At 44.6% G+C, this 16,522-nt stretch overlaps 1 protein-coding gene across 3 annotated transcripts in view; it reads left to right on the top strand.

Moving 5' to 3' along the window:
- Positions 1-16,522, top strand: part of TNFRSF17 (TNF receptor superfamily member 17) — a 32,903-nt gene extending 16,381 nt beyond the window's left edge. Inside the window, exons 2-4 of one of the 3 annotated variants that reach the window (XM_036311065.1) lie at positions 13,922-14,045; positions 14,396-14,527; positions 16,014-16,522. In XM_036311065.1, the coding sequence (XP_036166958.1) occupies positions 13,928-14,045; positions 14,396-14,527; positions 16,014-16,297 (534 nt within the window). In that variant the 5' untranslated portion in view covers positions 13,922-13,927 and the 3' untranslated portion in view covers positions 16,298-16,522. Of the gene's footprint in view, positions 1-13,645; positions 14,046-14,395; positions 14,528-16,013 lie in introns of all 3 variants that reach the window. The other 2 variants (XM_036311062.1, XM_036311066.1) reach the window with 2 other exon arrangements.

The raw sequence follows: 16,522 nt of genomic DNA, 5'->3' as shown, positions 1-16,522 counted from the left end.
CTGTGCGGTGCTCACCTTTCCATTCTTAACTCCAACATGCTCCAGTCACACAGGTCCTCCAGCCTACTTGTTCCCTTTGCCGGGTGGTGTACACAGCTGCCTTCTCTGGATCTGGTGGGTCGCAGACTAAATATCTTGTATCTTGTACCTTTTGTATCCATTTCCTAAAGGCTCCCATAACCAAATACCACAAACCTGGTGGCTTGCTACAAGATAAATTACTTCTCTCCTAGTTCTGGAGGCCAGACGTCTGAAATCAAGGTGTGGGCAGGGCCTGCTCCCTCTGAAGGCTCTAGGGGACGATCCTTCCTGCCGCTTCTAGCTACTGGCGGTTGTCAGCAGTCCTTGACCTTCCTTGGTTGTAGACACATCACTCCAGTTTCTGCCTCTGTCTTCACATGGCCTTCTCCCTTGTGTCTGTGTATATGAAATTTCCTTTTTGTTGTTGTTGTTGTTAATCCTCAGCAGAGGATATTTTTCCATTGATTTTTTTTTTCTTTTTAGAGAGAGTGGAAGGGAGAGGGAGAGACGGTGAGAGAAACATTGATGTGAGAGAGACATAGCAATTGGTTGCCTCCCGCATAATCCCTGACCAGGGCCGGGGATTGAGCCTGCAACCAGGTATGTACCCCGGACCAGAATCGAACCCAGGATCCTTCAGTCCCCAGGCTGATGTTCTATCCACTGAGCCAAACCAGCTAGGGCAAAGTTCCCTCTTCTTGTAAGGACACCAACTAATTGATAGTGCCCACCCTAATGCAGTATGACCTCAACTTAACTTGATGACATCTGCAAAGACCCTATTTCCAAACAGGCTGCATTCACAGCTCCCAGAGGTTAGGACTTCCACATATTTTTGGGGGGGACACAGTTCAACCTGCAACACCTCCTTAACACAACTCCTCTGAACAGAAGTCCTGAAGCACCTTGTTCCTTCCACCCTACTGAAAGGTGTGCAGCCATGAAAATGAGCTTCTTAGATCTCCCGACGTGGCAAGTGGGATTGATGGCCCTCCTGCCAGTGGGTCCTCATGGGGCTCCAGGTCTATTCTGAGTTAGTCTGAATATGACGTGGTCTTTCCTACTGGCAGATTCTCAGTCAGCACCACTGTCTGGAGGCTTATGGAATGCTCAATCTGTGGGCACGGAATCCCACATGACAGCATTTGACCAGGGGACTTGCTTGGCAGTGAGGGAGGCCCAGGAGTGGGCCCAGGACCACTGGTCATGTTATATTCTGACTCATAGGTTGGCACTCAACCATTGAGCCATGCTGCCAGGCGCTCATGTTATATTCTGTACCATCTGGAGCAGCTGTCCCATAGAGTGTTGCATGGCTGAGCCAGCTGACATGCTGTGCTCTGAACGATGGGCCGTCGTCCTCCAGGATGCAGCACGTGCATTAAACCAGAGGCTGCTCTGTGGTCCAACAGGAGGAGTGCACAGGTCCAGGAACCGAGGGAGAGAAGCAGGAATGATCCACTTAGCATCACTCACAATGATCCACTGGAGATGCAGCAAGGATCCCGTTGAAGTCCATGCTGTTCCAGGACATTTGGGCCACCTGTCCCCAGGCTAGCAGGAGGAAAGGGACAGCACCATACTAGCAGGGGTTATTGGTGCTGATCAGCAGGCGGGGGCAGGGCTGCTTTTGTGCTGCAGGGCCAGGGAGGAGTATCTATGAAGGGCCTCCTGGCACTCCTTGTCCCCTGAAACTGTGAGCGACCTGTGCAGTGACTGCTTCTTGGAGGGCCCCCAACTAACGGTGGATTTCTTTTCCCTCCCACTCACTCACCTCGTTTCAGCCTGTGCCTGAGCGCCATGCTTTTTCTGTAATAGCACTTTCATGATTGTCTGTACTTTATTTATTCATTATTTTTTCTGTTTCCACCACCACACTGTAAGCTCCATTAGGGCAGGAGCTACATCTGAAATAAGCTCACTGCGGTACCTCGGAGCCTGGCATGGCGCCTCCTATGTAGTGAGCACGAGATCGACACTTACGAAAGGGGCGCATTGGTCAGCTAATGCTGCCGACACAGCGGTCAGCATGCTCTCGGTCTGGCGATGGTTGCTGTTTAGAGTGGAGACAACAAGTGTCACAGGGAGAAATCAGTGAATTGAAAAACAAGGAAGCAAACTTCCCTGACACAGTGAGCCAACACCCTGAGATCGGAAGGAAGCCACTTGGAAACAGTCTCGAGAGCTGACAGAATGTGGCACTTGTGTTAGGGCTGAGAGGAAGCAGTTCAGAGGAGCTGCTCTTCAAAGGCAATCTTCATGGAAAACGAGCAGAGGATCTGAGACGTGGCCCCAAATCAAACCAGCCTTTTCATGTCCACAAGCCATCAAGGCTTCTGCGGGATGTGCAGAGATCTGAGTACCGGGGAGGGGGGGAGGGGCCCGCGTGTTTGCATTGGAATCTGCCAGTGCAGGGGCTTCTGAGCTTTTCTGATCTCTGCACTTTATTAGATCCTGGCTCTGAGCTGTTTCATCTCCTCCAGCTCCCTCTAGCACAAGGCCTGACCCCCTTCCCCCATTTCAAGTTGAAGAAGAAACTAGACCATCTGCAGTTTATGGGTACACCAATGTTTCTTCTGGTTTAGTGTTTGCTGTTCCTTTGTGCTCTTGTTAGTTCTGTGTTCTTTTGAGGTTTCTTTCATTTTGAACTGCAGTACACGAGAAAGGACTTGTTTGCTAATATTTAGTTCTCATAAAGGAGATTTTAGTGGCAGTGAAGAGGCAGTGTTGCTCAGTGGTTAATACCATGGCTTTGGACTCTATCAGTCAGGATAGACCAGGTAATGTTGCAGTAACAAGCAACAACCAAATCTCATTCACACAATGTGTCTCTCTTAGCTCAGTCTGTTATACAAAATATAGGCTAGGTAGCTAAACCACAGAAATGTATTTCTCACAGCTCTGGAGGCTGAAAGTCCAAGACCAAGGTGCCAGCAGATTTAGTGTCTGGTGAAGGCCCTCTTCTTGGCCTGCACCTAGTGCCTCTTCCCTGTGTCCTTCCAAACTCTGATGTCTCTTCTTGTATGGGCACGAATCCTATCATGGGGCCCCACCCTTGACCTCATCTACACCTAATCACCTCCCAAAGGCCCATCTCCAAATATCATCACATTGGAGGGTAGGTGCCTGAACATATGAATTTTGGGGAAAAAAAACAAATGTTAATCCCATAACAGTGTCCTTCCTGGGCCAGTCAGGTCCATGCTTCATCCTCCTCCCATTGACACTGAGGCTCACAGACCTGTTATCATCTGGGGCATTGCCATTCACCATGACAGAAAGAAAGAGAATGTGGTGAATTAAGCACAGGTTCTGAAAGCTTCTGCCTTCACGTGAGACATGTCCCTGTGCTCCCATTTCCTTGATCAAAAAGCAGGTTACACATCCACACGTAACTTCCAAGAGGGGCATGGAAGGAAGGTACAGCCCTGCCTTGAGCTCAGGAGAGAACTGTGTTATTGGGAACAGCTCTGATGATCACCAGAGTCACACACTCTTGATATTGCTGTGAAGGTATTTTCTAGATGTGACTATTTAAATCAGCAGACCCTGAATAAAGCAGATTACCCCCCATAATGTGGGTGGGCCTCATCCAATCAATTGAAGCCTCAAAAGCAAAGACTGAGGCTCCTCAAAGAAGAAGGAATTTGGCCTCAAGACTGTAACATAGAAACCCTACTCGAGTTTCCAGACGGCCTGGCTTGCTCTGTGGATTTTGGACTCAAGATTGCAATATTAACTCTTTCCAGAATTTTCAGTCTGCTGGCTTGCCCTATGATTTCAGAATTGCCAGCCCTCACAATTGCATGCGCCAGTCCCTTAAAATATGCCTGTCTGTCTGTCTGTATCCATCTATCTGATCTCCGATGGGCTCAGCTCCCCTGGAGAACCTTGACTGACATAGTTATACCCCAATTATAGAACTACCCCCACACTATGCCAACACCCAGCCCAGAGCAAGGCCCGTTTCCTTGAACCTTCTCCCAAATCACCTAACGCAAGTCCAAATCTTATAATAAGAACTTTCTAAGCTTCTCCAACTGAGTCACTAGGATGGTTTCCTGACTTGTGAGACCCAGGGCAAAATGAAAATGCAGGGCCCTTGTGAAAAAATTACTAAGAGTTTTAAGATGACAACAGCAGGGCACTCAATTGAGTACAAGACCTGCGGCCTGTTTCATTGAACATGGCCTGGCGCTCACAGGTCACGTGCCCACACAGGCGGGCCTGGAGCACCTCGCGGTTCCCCATGGTTGTGCACCAGGTCGGTGTTCAACTACAGGTGTGTTCCCTGTGGTTTTGGGCCGGAGGGTATTTATGAGAATTTCCTTCTAATCTTTTATATACAAGGTGTCTTCCCAAAATGTATACACACTTTAACAGCTAATGGCTCCATTTTGAAAATGAAATGTATTTTAATAAACTCTTCCCTGATAGTTATTCAAAGTATGGGTATACATTTTTTGGGACATCCTATATACATATCTTTTACTTACATGAGAGAGAGAGAATGTGTGATATCTATGTCTATATCTAGCTATATAAATGTATGTGTGTATATATATACATCTATGTCTATTTCTAGCTATATATATGTATGTGTATATATATATATATATATATATATATATATATACACACACATATTTTTTATCCTGTACTTGTCTCATAAAATTAAAAATTCTTCAAAAAGAACATTGATCAGCCTGGCCGGTTTGGCTCAGAGGATGGAGCGTTGGCCTGCAGATTGAAGGGTCCCGGGTTCGATTCTGGTCAAGGGTACATATACCCAGGTTGTGGGCTCAGTCCCTAGTGAGGCAGCCGATCGTTGATTCTCTCTCACCATTGATGTTTCTATCTCTCTGTCCCGTTACCTTCCTCTCCAAAATCAATAAAAATGCATTAAAAAAAGAACATGGATCAGCTGCATAATATTCACTATTATATGGCCTGTATCCATATAGGCCCATATAATAGTGAATATTATGGATGGACCATGTTCCTTGTTAAAATATACTATCTATACCTGATTGCTTTTATTATTATTATTATTTTTTAGTTTTTGAACTCAGATTTATTTTGGAGAAAACAAAAAAACCCCACAACCCAAAGGATGGGATTCACAATTCAAGACATCTCCCAGGTAGTAAGTCTACAGATGACAAATCATTTTCATAGAAGATATTTTTGTACAAATTTTACATGTATTGAGAAGGACATAAATCCCTGTTTCTGTTTTAATGGGGGGCCTGATTGCTTTTAACTACCTAAAGTAGTTAAAAAGAAATTACCCACAAATATGTGAGAAAGGAGCTTTACATAATACACATGAGAGCATCTAGAGAGAAAAAGCATGCTTACGATATTTAAAAAACACACGTATATGAGTATTATAGAAAGCACTAAATAATAATTACCAAAATAATTACTAAAATAATTTATCATAATAAATACCATCTATAACCACCAAAGTAAATGACATTGAAGCATCTAGCTATAGATGCAGTATTGTAATGATATTTGAATTTCTGGATATTTCTTGCCTTTGAGAAAATGTAAGGGTTGTGGTCTGACTTGTAGGTTTTCTAGAGGCCACTGTGCCTGCTCTGTGCTACAAATCAGTCATCCTATAAAAAGGGAATTCTAGCATTTGCCTGCAACTCCATTCCTTAGTCCTAAGCCCTTGCCTTAATTCATTTCTCAAACTCAAAGGCAGCCTGCCCTCCAGTCTTGCACTGCCTCCTTTCCTCATGTTCCCTCACAATTCTAACATTGAATGCATAGTGCCGTTTTCCTGGCTTTGGTTTTGGGATGACCCTATTTATGTAGGGTCTCCCTCTGCTGATACTGCCTTAGCCAGCCATGCACAAACAACCTTCCCAGAAACTGCCTGGCTCTGAGCTTCTAGTTAATAATAACAAAATCACTAAAGTGGTTTTTTTTTTTTTTAAGATATTTTTATTGATTTCAGAGAAGAAGGAAGAAAGGAAGAGAGAGAGAAAGATAGAAACATCAATGATGAGAGAGGATTATTGATTCCTGCACGCCTCCCCCTGGGGATGGAGCCCACCACCCCAGCTTGTGCCCTTACCTCCTGGTTCATGGGCTGATGCTCAACCACTGAGCCACGCCAGGCACTAAAGTTTGCTGAGCACTTACTCTGGGCTAGGAACTTTGATCATAAATTATTTGCTTATAAGTTTATGTGCTCTATAAATTAATCCTTTCAACAATCCCAGGAAGTTGGTACTATTATCAAGGACATTATTACAGATAAGGAAACTGAGGCTTAGGAAGATTAAGCCACCTGCCCAAGGCTGCACAGGATCCATTGTGGTGCAGCTGGGCTTCAGGTTTTTCTGAATCTAAAACTTGTGTCACTCTGTGGGCAGGATGTGGACAGTTCTGTGTGAATATTTAAACTGCAAGTTCAAAACAACAATATTAAAGATGTGTATTGGTCAGGATTGGGCAGGGAGCTGCATCACTATGAGTATTACAGCATAAGAGATAAATTAGATGCAGTGGTTCTCAACCTTCTGGCCCTTTAAATACAGTTCCTCATGTTGTGACCCAACCATAAAATTATTTTCGTTGCTACTTCATAACTGTAATGTTGCTACTGTTATGAATCGTAATGTAAATATCTGATATGCAGGATGGTCTTAGGCGACCCCTGTGAAAGGGTCATTCGACCGCCAAAGGGGTCGCGACCCACAGGTTGAGAACCGCTGCATTAGGGGAATCAGACCTTCCACAATTGTGGGAGAAGCTGGGGAGGTGAGGACTAGAGGAGTCACCTACCAGTTGATCTGAGAGATCAGGAACATTCAGTTGCTAACATGGGGTAGTGAGGGGAACTTTTAGGATGGTCCAGGTTTTCTCCTTGTAGCCCAGGGGTGGGCAAACTTTTTGACTCGAGGGCCACAATGGGTTCTTAAACTGGACCGGAGGGCCGAAACAAAAGCATGGATGGAGTGTTTGTGTGAACTAATATAAATTCAAAGTAAACATCAGTACATAAAAGGGTACGGTCTTTTTTTTTTAGTTTTATTCATTTCAAACGGGCCGGATCCTGGCCGCGGGCCGTAGCTTGCCCACGGCTGTAGCCCCTACCTCTGTGAATCAGGAACCAAGCATGTGGTGGGGGGACTGAGGCCACTATTGGTCAGCAGGGCCAGCAGTTGGGAAGAAGAGCTGGAAGTGGAGCAAAGGAGGTTGAGCGTATACTTGAACCTATTAGATTATCTTCGTGACCATGCATCACTGCATGCGATGATGTCCTTCAGAGAACAGTGGCTGCTGTCTCCCACCTGTTTTCCAAGTCTCACATATGTTTCTCTTTGGCCAACTCTTTCCTGAAACCATACAGGGATAGAGATTTTGGGAGACACAATTCCCAGAGTAACTAAGTGGACATAACACAATGTAGTACAGAGGTTATTCAAGGAAATTGAAAGAAGGCAAGGCTTGGATGCATAGTCAAGGCCTTGTGATGGTTAATTTTATGTGTCTACATGGCTGGGCCATGGGCTGTCCAGTTAGTTGGCCAAACATCATTGTGGGTGTGTTTTGGATGAGATTAACATTTGAATGGCTAGACTGAATAAAGCAGGTTGCCCTCCCCAAGGTGGGTGGGCCTCATCAAATCAGTTGAAGACCTGAATGGAATAAAAAGGTTGACCTTCCCTTGAGTAAGAAGGAACCCTCTTGCCTGACTATTGAGTTGGGACATTGGTCTTTTCCTGCCTTTGGACTCAAACTAAAACACTGGCTCTTCTTGGATCTCGAGGCTGCTGGCTCTTCCACAAAATGCCGGCTTCTGCGCATGGGCCAGGAAGTTTCAGTCGCACTGTACGTGCGCGCCCGCACGTGGTATTTTCTGGAAGAGCCACACTCAAGGGGCCAAAGAGCCGCATGTGGCTCTCGAGCTGCAGTTTGCTGACCACAGGACCAGCACATACACAGTTGCCTATCCTGGTTCTCAGGCCTTTAAACTGAGACTGCAACTACACCATTGACTCTCTCCAGCTTGCCAACCTTAGATCTGAGGACTTCACAAGCCTTCAAAGTTGTGTGAACCTATTTCTTGTAATAAATCTCATTCTCTCTATATATACATCCTGTTTCCCTGGGGAACCTTAACACAGGCCTAGATTTCCCTTTCTGAGTAAAAAAAAATCTACTTGGAAGTTCTTGGAAGAAATTGTGTACTTTTGGTTTGGATTTAATTGCTAAAGGTCAAAGCGTTCTGCTGTGGAAACTTGCTTGTAATTGAGTAATTTTGGAAAAAGAATCTTTTAGTTGGATGGAATTTTTCTTGCAGAACGTGCTAATGGCTTTGGACATTTGAGGCAGCATCTCTTTGCTTCTTTGGAGCTGTGAGTGAGTGCAGAAGCCTGATGGTGCCTTGGGAGGCTTTCCTCTCTGTTCTCTGGAGAGGGAGGTCAAGGCCAGCATCCTTTTGGTGATGTTATTACATGAACAAACGCTTTCATGAAACATTTAAACATCATTTTTTAAAAAACCAGGCTACCTCTGTTTTACTGTGGCCCTGCTAAGTCCCAAAATTACAGTATTTGAGAACTGGAGGGAATCATGGAAATAATGTAGTCAAAATTTTTCCAAATTGTGTTCCACAGAATACATATTCCTAAATGTTCGTAGGTGGACCTTGAAAAAAGGGATTCTATGATCAAGTCGGTTTGAGAAGGGCAGCACACACTCTCCCTTTTGGAGAATCCAAATGCACATTAATAAAGTTTTCACCCAGCCAGCATGGCTCAGTGGTTGAGTGTCAACCTGTGAACCAGGAGGTCACGGTTCAATTCCCGGCCAGGGCTCATGCCCCGGTTTCAGGCTGGATCCCCAGTGGGGGGCGTGCAGGAGGCAGCCGGTCAATGATTCTCTCTCATCATTGATATTACTATCTCGCTCTCCCTCTTCCTTCCTCTCTGAAATCAACAAAAATATATTAAAAAAATAAATTAAAGAATAAAGTTTGAGACACCTCTTTGAGGTGGAGACATCAAGTAGGCAGTGGGAAGGTGGGTCTGGATTTCAGGGACAAGGTTGGAGTTGGATACATAGGTTTGCAATTTAACATGTTTAAAACCATGAGAGCAGATGAGATGTCTCAGGAGAGAGCTTAGAAGAAATAAGAGTATGTGAGGTCTGGCGGTGCCGTAGCTCGCAGGTGACCGTGAGGGGAGGACCTAGGATGGAGCCAAGACTCGGAAGATGGCATTGCTGAGCCAAGTGACCAAGAGAAACCAGGATACTGTTGGCCATAACTCAAGCCACTAAAGCTGACTTTACCATTGTACTTTTCAGCTACAATGCCAGTAAATTCTTTTTTAAGTTTTTATGTCATATCTCATGGAAAGAGTTCCGACTACTAGGACATTTCCCAATCTCTTTTGCACACGTATCTCTGTCTCCTCCTAGCCTCTGCTTCCCCATCCGCTTACCTGTCATGGAGGAGAATCAGCTGAACCTAAGATGTCACCCCCACCTCGAGGTGCAAAGGGAAAGCACGACTTGCCCCAGCCAGTGTCGGTTGTCAACATTTCAGGCATGAGTGGAGGAATCAGTTAAGAATTGGTTAATATGGTTAAGGATTTTATTTTTACTTTTGGGTTGTTGGCAACCAACCAAAACCGACTCTGGCTAATTTAAGTCAAAGAGGGACTCTATTGGATGATTCACTAGGCTGCCCCACAAAATCAGAGACAGAGCTGAGCAAGCTGCACAACAGACTGGAGAAGGGAGGAGCCAGAGTCGCCTGGGGGAGCCTCCCTGGGCTCTCACCAAATCCCTCTCTGGGCCATTTCCAAATGGTGCGACCACCAGGCCAGCGCTCTCGGTGTTCAACCTGGAGATGACCAGGACAGAGAATAGACTTGAGGGGCGACAGGGTAAGGCGAGGAGGGAGAGAAGGCAAAGGCCTTTGGCCCTGGTTCCTGCGAGTGCACTCTGCATATCTGAGAGGCTTGGGGACTGGCCAGGAAGGGTCTGCTGTAACCTCTGAGGAAGGAGCCACCCCTGGGCCTCTCCAGGTTGCCTGCGGCCTATAGGTGATGAAGAATAACCTCTGGGTCCAGCTGGCGTGGCTCCGTGGTCGAGCATCGACCTACGAACCAGGTCACGGTTCGATTCCCAGTCAGGACCTATGCCCCGGTTGCGGGCTTGATCCCTAGTGTGGAGTGTGCAGGAGGCAGCCGGTCAATGACTTCCTCTCATCATTGATGTTTCTCTCTCTCTCTCTCTCTCTCTCTCTCTCTCTCTCTCTCTCTTCCCTCTCCCTTCCTCATTGAAATCAATAAAAAAGAAAATTAAAAATAAATAAAAAGAATAACCTCTGTGGGCTTCAGTGCTCTTAAGGCCCAGTGAGTGCACCTGGGGAAAGGCTTCCTTCAGTGCTTTTGGTTTTCAGGCCTCATGCTGTCCCAGATTCTCTCCAGGTTGGTCTCTCTGACATCTTTACTCTATATATTTTTTCTTTCCTTAGTGTGTGCTTTCAGCCTTAGGAAACCTCCCTTTCACTCTACTTTCTCTTCTCCTCAAAGTTCCCACCCGCTATAGCCTGAGTGTTCGTCCCCACTCCCCAACTCATATGTTGAAAATGAACCCCCCATGTGATGGTAATAGGAGGTGGGGGCCTTTGGTAGGTGTTAGGTCATGAGGGTAGAGCCGTTATGAGTGGGATTAATGACCCTATAGAAGAGGCTCCAGAGAGATCACTCGCCCCTTCTGTCATGTGGGGTTATAGTGAAAAGATGGCTGTGAAGTGGGCTCCCACCAGACACCAGATCTGCTGGTACCTTGACCTTGGACTTCCAGGCTCCCGAACTGTGAGAGACAAATTTCTGTTATTTCTAAGCCACCCAGTCTGTGGTATTTTTTATAGCAGTCAGAACAGACTAAGACACCACCCTTTAAAAAAATGATTCTTATTTTAAAAATAATCTTTATTATTAAAAAATAATTATTCAGTCCTGGCCAGGTAGCTCAGTTGGTTAGAGTGTAGTCCTGATATGCCATGGTTTCAGGTTCTATGAATGCATAAATAAGTGGAACAACAAATTGCTGTTTCTCTAAAAAATCAATTTAAAAAATTTTTAAAAAGTATTCAAATAGTGCCAAAGATTTTTCAATGCAGTCTTTTCCCTGTGCTACTTCTTATCTCTTGCAGGAAGCAATTACTATCAGTGTGCTGTGTATCTTTCCAGATGTAAATAGCCTATGTTTATGTCTCTATATACAAACCCAGGCTATTTTATTTGTAAACACAGAAGAGCAGATCATACACACTGTTGAGTACCTTTCATTTTCTGCTCAGTGATGTGTTGCTCATATCAAAACACATCTGTCTCACCCTGGCCGGTGGGCTTAGTGGTTAGAGTGTTGACCTGTGGACTGAAGAGTCCCGGGTTCAATTTAGGTCAAGGGTATCTACCTGGGCTGCAGGTTCATTCCTGGTTGGGGTGGGTAAGGGAGGCAACCAATTGATGTCTCTCTCACATTGATGTTTCTCTCTCTCTCTCTCTCTCTCTCTCTCTCTCTCTCTCCACATCCCTTTCTCCCTTCCGCTCTCTAAAAAATCAATAGGAAAAATATCCTTAGGTGAAGATTAATAAAAACAAACAAACAAACAAACAAAAAAAACCACTCCTGTCTTATTCTTTTTTATGGCTGTGTAGTCTTCCACTCTGAGGCCCCCACTGATGGGCAGGCTTTTGCAAATACAAATGATACTGCAGTGAACACCTCTGTAAAGGGTGTCTCAAAATTCACGCAAGAAGTAATTTTGATAGAAAGCACAGGTTTATAATTAAAAATTGTAAATTTTTTATTGATTCAGAAAGTATACAGTATAGGGTTATGTATGGAATAGCACATCGGGTAAATGGCCTCCACGGCTTTGCTGGCATATACGCAAAGCTGTGGTCTTCATTGGTCTTCATTGTCCCGGCTCCTGGGCCATAATTGGTACTTGGTAATGCTTATCAAATTGAAGGGATTGAAATCAAAGGGCAACAGATATTAGAATCTGATTCAATAAACCAAGTAAAATTAGGCTTTTATTTATTTTTGTTGTTGTTGTTAATGCTCACGCAAAATTCAAATCTTGCGTGAATTTGGGGACACCCTTTACATGTGACTTCAGGCACCTAAGTAAGCACATCTGTCAGAAACAGCAGTGCTTTCTTTTTTTTTTTTTTTTTATTGTTTAAAGTATTACATATGTCTTCCTTTTCCTTGATTGACCCACCCCTCACAACAGTGCTTTTTCCCCCAGAGTTATCAAAGCTTTGTTCTTCCAGTTTCCACCAGACTTCCCAGGCATTGCCCACACTGGCTGCCTCCTCTTGTTTGTTTCTTTGTTAATCCTCACCCGAAGATATTTTTCCATTGATTTTTAGGGAGAGTGGAAGAGAGAGGGAAAGACAGAGAGAAACATCAATTGGTTGCCTCCTGAACGAGCCCTGACCAGGGCCTGGGCTGAGGAGGAACCTGCAACCTAAATACGTGCCCTTGACCAGAATCGAACCCAGGACCCTTTGGTCTGAAGGCTGACGCTCTATCCACTGAGCCAACTCGGCTAGGGTGACTGCCCCCTCTTTCTCTCTACTCTCTAAATATCTACAATATGGTTTCTATCCGCTGACGCACTCAGAGGCTACCAATGACCTTAGCGTTTCACCTCTGACTTTTCCATAGACTTTGACCCTCACTACTCATCCTGTCCTGAAACTCCCTTTTTGCCTGGCTGTTTTGGTGAGATAATCTTTGTCCTCCTCTTTCTCTAATCATGCTTCTCCTGTGTCCTTTACCTGCCTTTCAAAAGTCCCATTTGACTGGAGCTTGAGGGAGTGGAACCTGCTGGGACAGCCCTTTCAGCTCCTGGCTATCCCACACAGGCTTCTGCCTGGACCCCAGAGGAATGTAAGGTTTTGATCAATGTCCAAGTCCAAACTCTCCTCAAGGCTCAAGTCCTTCATTAAAAAAAAAAAAAAAAGGTGCTAGTCCGGCCAGTGTGGCTCAATGGTTGAGCATCGATCCATGAACTAGGAGGCCTTGGTTAGATTCCCAGTCAGGGCACATGCCCGATCCCCAGTAGTGGGCATGCAGGAGGTAGCCGATCGATGATGTTTCTCTCTTATCGATGTTTCTATCCCTCTCTCTTCCTCTCTCTCTCTCTAAAAATCAAGAAAGGAAAAAGAAAATTAAAACTACTCCAAACATCTTTTCCTTCAACCCTCAGGCCAGTTAGCTTTTACCCTAGACTTCCCTCTTTCGGTCAGAGTTCTGGAATTCTTCCTAGGTTCACAACCTGGTAGATGTGCTTGACACCCCTTTCCCTCGTTCACTTTCCATCAGTGCCGACTATGTTTGGGGTTCCATGCGTGAATTTTGATCCCCTTTGTTAGACTTTATGTTTTTAAGGGGCACAGGCTTTGTCTTACCTAGCTCCCTGCGGCCTGTCACACAGCTCAGCTCATAAACAAATGCACCAAATATGGTTATAGAACCTTCTGCCTGGTGCCTCAGGCCTGTCTATATCTTGCAACTGTCACCTGGCTGAGACATTGTCACTATAAATAAGCAGTTTCTGTTTCAGGTACGGCTTGCCCTTGATATTGACACTCCATCTCTTACCCCACCCAAGCCTCACACGACGAAACGGGAATTAGAGTTGGTATTCAAATCTTTGGCCGCGGTACAGAGAGGCATCCCTATAAACACAGAGCCATCGATGTGAGCTTCTTTTATTTCCTCGAAGTTGTTCGACGTGGTAGCTGCTGTCATTCCACTTGCTGGGGAATTCTTGAAGAGATTTTGCTTGTCTTTCCATGCGGTCCTCTGTGTGGTTTCTTTGTTTCTTTTTGTGATCAAGTTCCAGATGGCTCAGCAGTGCCCTCAAAATGAATATTTTGACAGATTGCTGAATGCTTGCAAACCGTGTCACCTTCGGTGTTCTAATACCCCTCCTCTCATATGTCAGCGTTATTGTAATACAGGTAAGTACTACTGCTTGAACAATTATTCGTTGGTGTGAAGTATTCTCTCTATACTAAGTGTTTATTCAAAGAATAAACATTACAGGGAAGGTGGTGAGATTTTCTGAATCCAAAAAGAGAAAGGTAATGAGGTCGTTATTTAAATGCCAACAGGAATAATTACTCAGAGCTGAACTCAACTTGATGCAGCTCTGTTAGCAACCCAGTATTTTATCAGCTCTTCTAATTAAGTGCTATTTAGAATTGGAAAGTCAATGCTGATGAATTAGGGGAATTGGATAGCAAATAATCTTTACTTGATGTAGATGTTATCGGTTCATTCTCTCTCTCTGACATTTCTTTTAACTCAGTGAAAGGAACAAATGCCATTCTCTGGACCTGTTTGGGCCTGAGCTTGCTGCTGTCTTTGACAGTTTTCGTGCTGATGATCTTGCTAAGGAAGATGAGCTCCGAACCATCAAAGGACAAATTTAAGAGCACAGGTTAGTTTGGTGGCCAATCTTAGAAATCTGTTTCCCAGGGGTGGCTTTTGCGAGTTTCAGTTCCTCTTTTTTTTTTTACACTGAAGATTTCATTAGGTTGGAGCCCTTTTGAGTGTGTCAGAGGACAGATACGTGAAATGCACTTCTCTCCTGTGTTTGCACCTTCTTTGCAGAGGTCCTAGTGTCAGCCTCCTCCCATGTTCTTCCCTTGAAAATCACTCTTTTGAATTACTGAGGCTTTCTTGGGAAACGTCCATCTTTTTGATCAAAGTTCACACATTGACTAAATGTCACTGCTAGCCAGGTCTGCTCTGATCAGGAAAGGTGTATTCGGCACGATCCGTGGCCACGTTTTTAATACGAATATGTGTTATTTGCTTGGGTGAACATTTTACTGCTGAAAAATGTTAGAACTGCATAGCCAGTTGCTCCTGGGTTACATAAGCAATCATCTCAAAGATTAGCATCTTTTTAATCAGTAGAGAACCGGTCCCAGAGGACTGAATGTTCCAGAGAAGTGATTGTTCCTTCACACCCTCAAGGTCTGAAGGGCTTCTTAAGATAAAACTACTTCTGCGGCTCCTTTGCTTACTATCTGATTCCCAAACACTCTGTAGCCCCTGCCCTGTTTCTTCCTGCATTTTTGTGCACAATCTGCAAAGCATCCACCTTACTCACTTTCCTGGGCAGGAAGGAGAGGTGAATGGTTGTCCTATATAATTTACTCATTTTTATTTTTGTTTTGCTTGGAATTTGAGGAACAGGTGGGGAAAGATGTCTAAGTCTGATGTTTTGGAAGGTGGAGTTATACTGTGGAAGGCTGAGGAAATAGTAAAACATCTTCACAGGCATATGGTGGGGGCGTAATGGAGGCTCCTTCCTTATGTCATCATGGAGAGTCATTAAAATTTTTTAATCTGACACAAAACGTAAAAAGAGAAGCATCTTTACTTTGAATTCTAACGTGTTACTATAGGCTGATTTTGGTGTGCTGTAACATATGGTAATTTGTGTAAAATAAGATCGAGGCCAGTCTAGATTTGTATGTAAAATCACTTGATTTTTAAAAATACTTTTATTTTTTTAATTCAAGAGCGAGAGCGAGCGAGTGAGTGAGAGAGAGACATTGATGTGAGAGAAACATCTATTGATTGCCTCCCACACACCGGGAATTGAACCTGCCACCTCTTGGTGCACAGACGAGACTCCTACCACCTGAGCTACACCGGCCAGGGCAATCACTTGATTTTAAAATGTGGGTCAACATAAGCAAACACGTAAAAACACTCTATGCCCTACAGCATGTCTTTGAGCCTCTTGTGTCCTGTGGCCTGTTAGTTCCTGGCTTCTAGTGTAGGACATACTCATTGGTTTTATAGGAGAAGATCTGTCTGGCACGGCTTTCAGCCTGAGGTGTACTGCTAAGACTGTCACAACCACATGCCCTGGGAAGTTCAGGTTAACTTTTCTGTTTCTGTGTAATCAGGATCGCCTCTCCAGAATGAGGCGAATGCTGACCTGGATGATAGAAAAGCTAGCAGGACCGGTGAGGAAATTCTTTCCAGAAGCCTGGAGTACACAGTAGAAGACTGTACCTGTGAGGACTGTGTCAAGAGTCAACCAAAGGTCGATTCTGACCATTTCTTTCCACTGCCAGCAATGGAGGAAGGCGCAACCATCCTTGTCACCACGAAAACGAACGACTACTGCAGGGGCCTGCTAGCTGATGAGAGTCTCACAAGGATGGAGAAATCCATTTCCACCAGATAATTAACCATTTGGAGTGATGCAGAGCTACTTTGAAAATGTTGTCAGAGGAAAGGATGGGGTATCAGGTGTCTTTAGGATGATTGTTATCAGTGGCCGATAGAGCTTTCTGTCCCCTAATTCTAGAAAATCATTATGTTCAATATATTTCTCTACCTTACTGTTGGGAGCTTAACTGTGGAAACTTCATTGGTTTCAATGATTAAATTCTTGACTCACTGAAAAAAA

Source organism: Myotis myotis, unplaced genomic scaffold (assembly GCF_014108235.1).
Source record: "Myotis myotis isolate mMyoMyo1 unplaced genomic scaffold, mMyoMyo1.p scaffold_m19_p_5, whole genome shotgun sequence".
Taxonomy (NCBI): domain Eukaryota; kingdom Metazoa; phylum Chordata; class Mammalia; order Chiroptera; family Vespertilionidae; genus Myotis; species Myotis myotis.
This window is presented reverse-complemented; position numbering and strand designations above follow the sequence as displayed.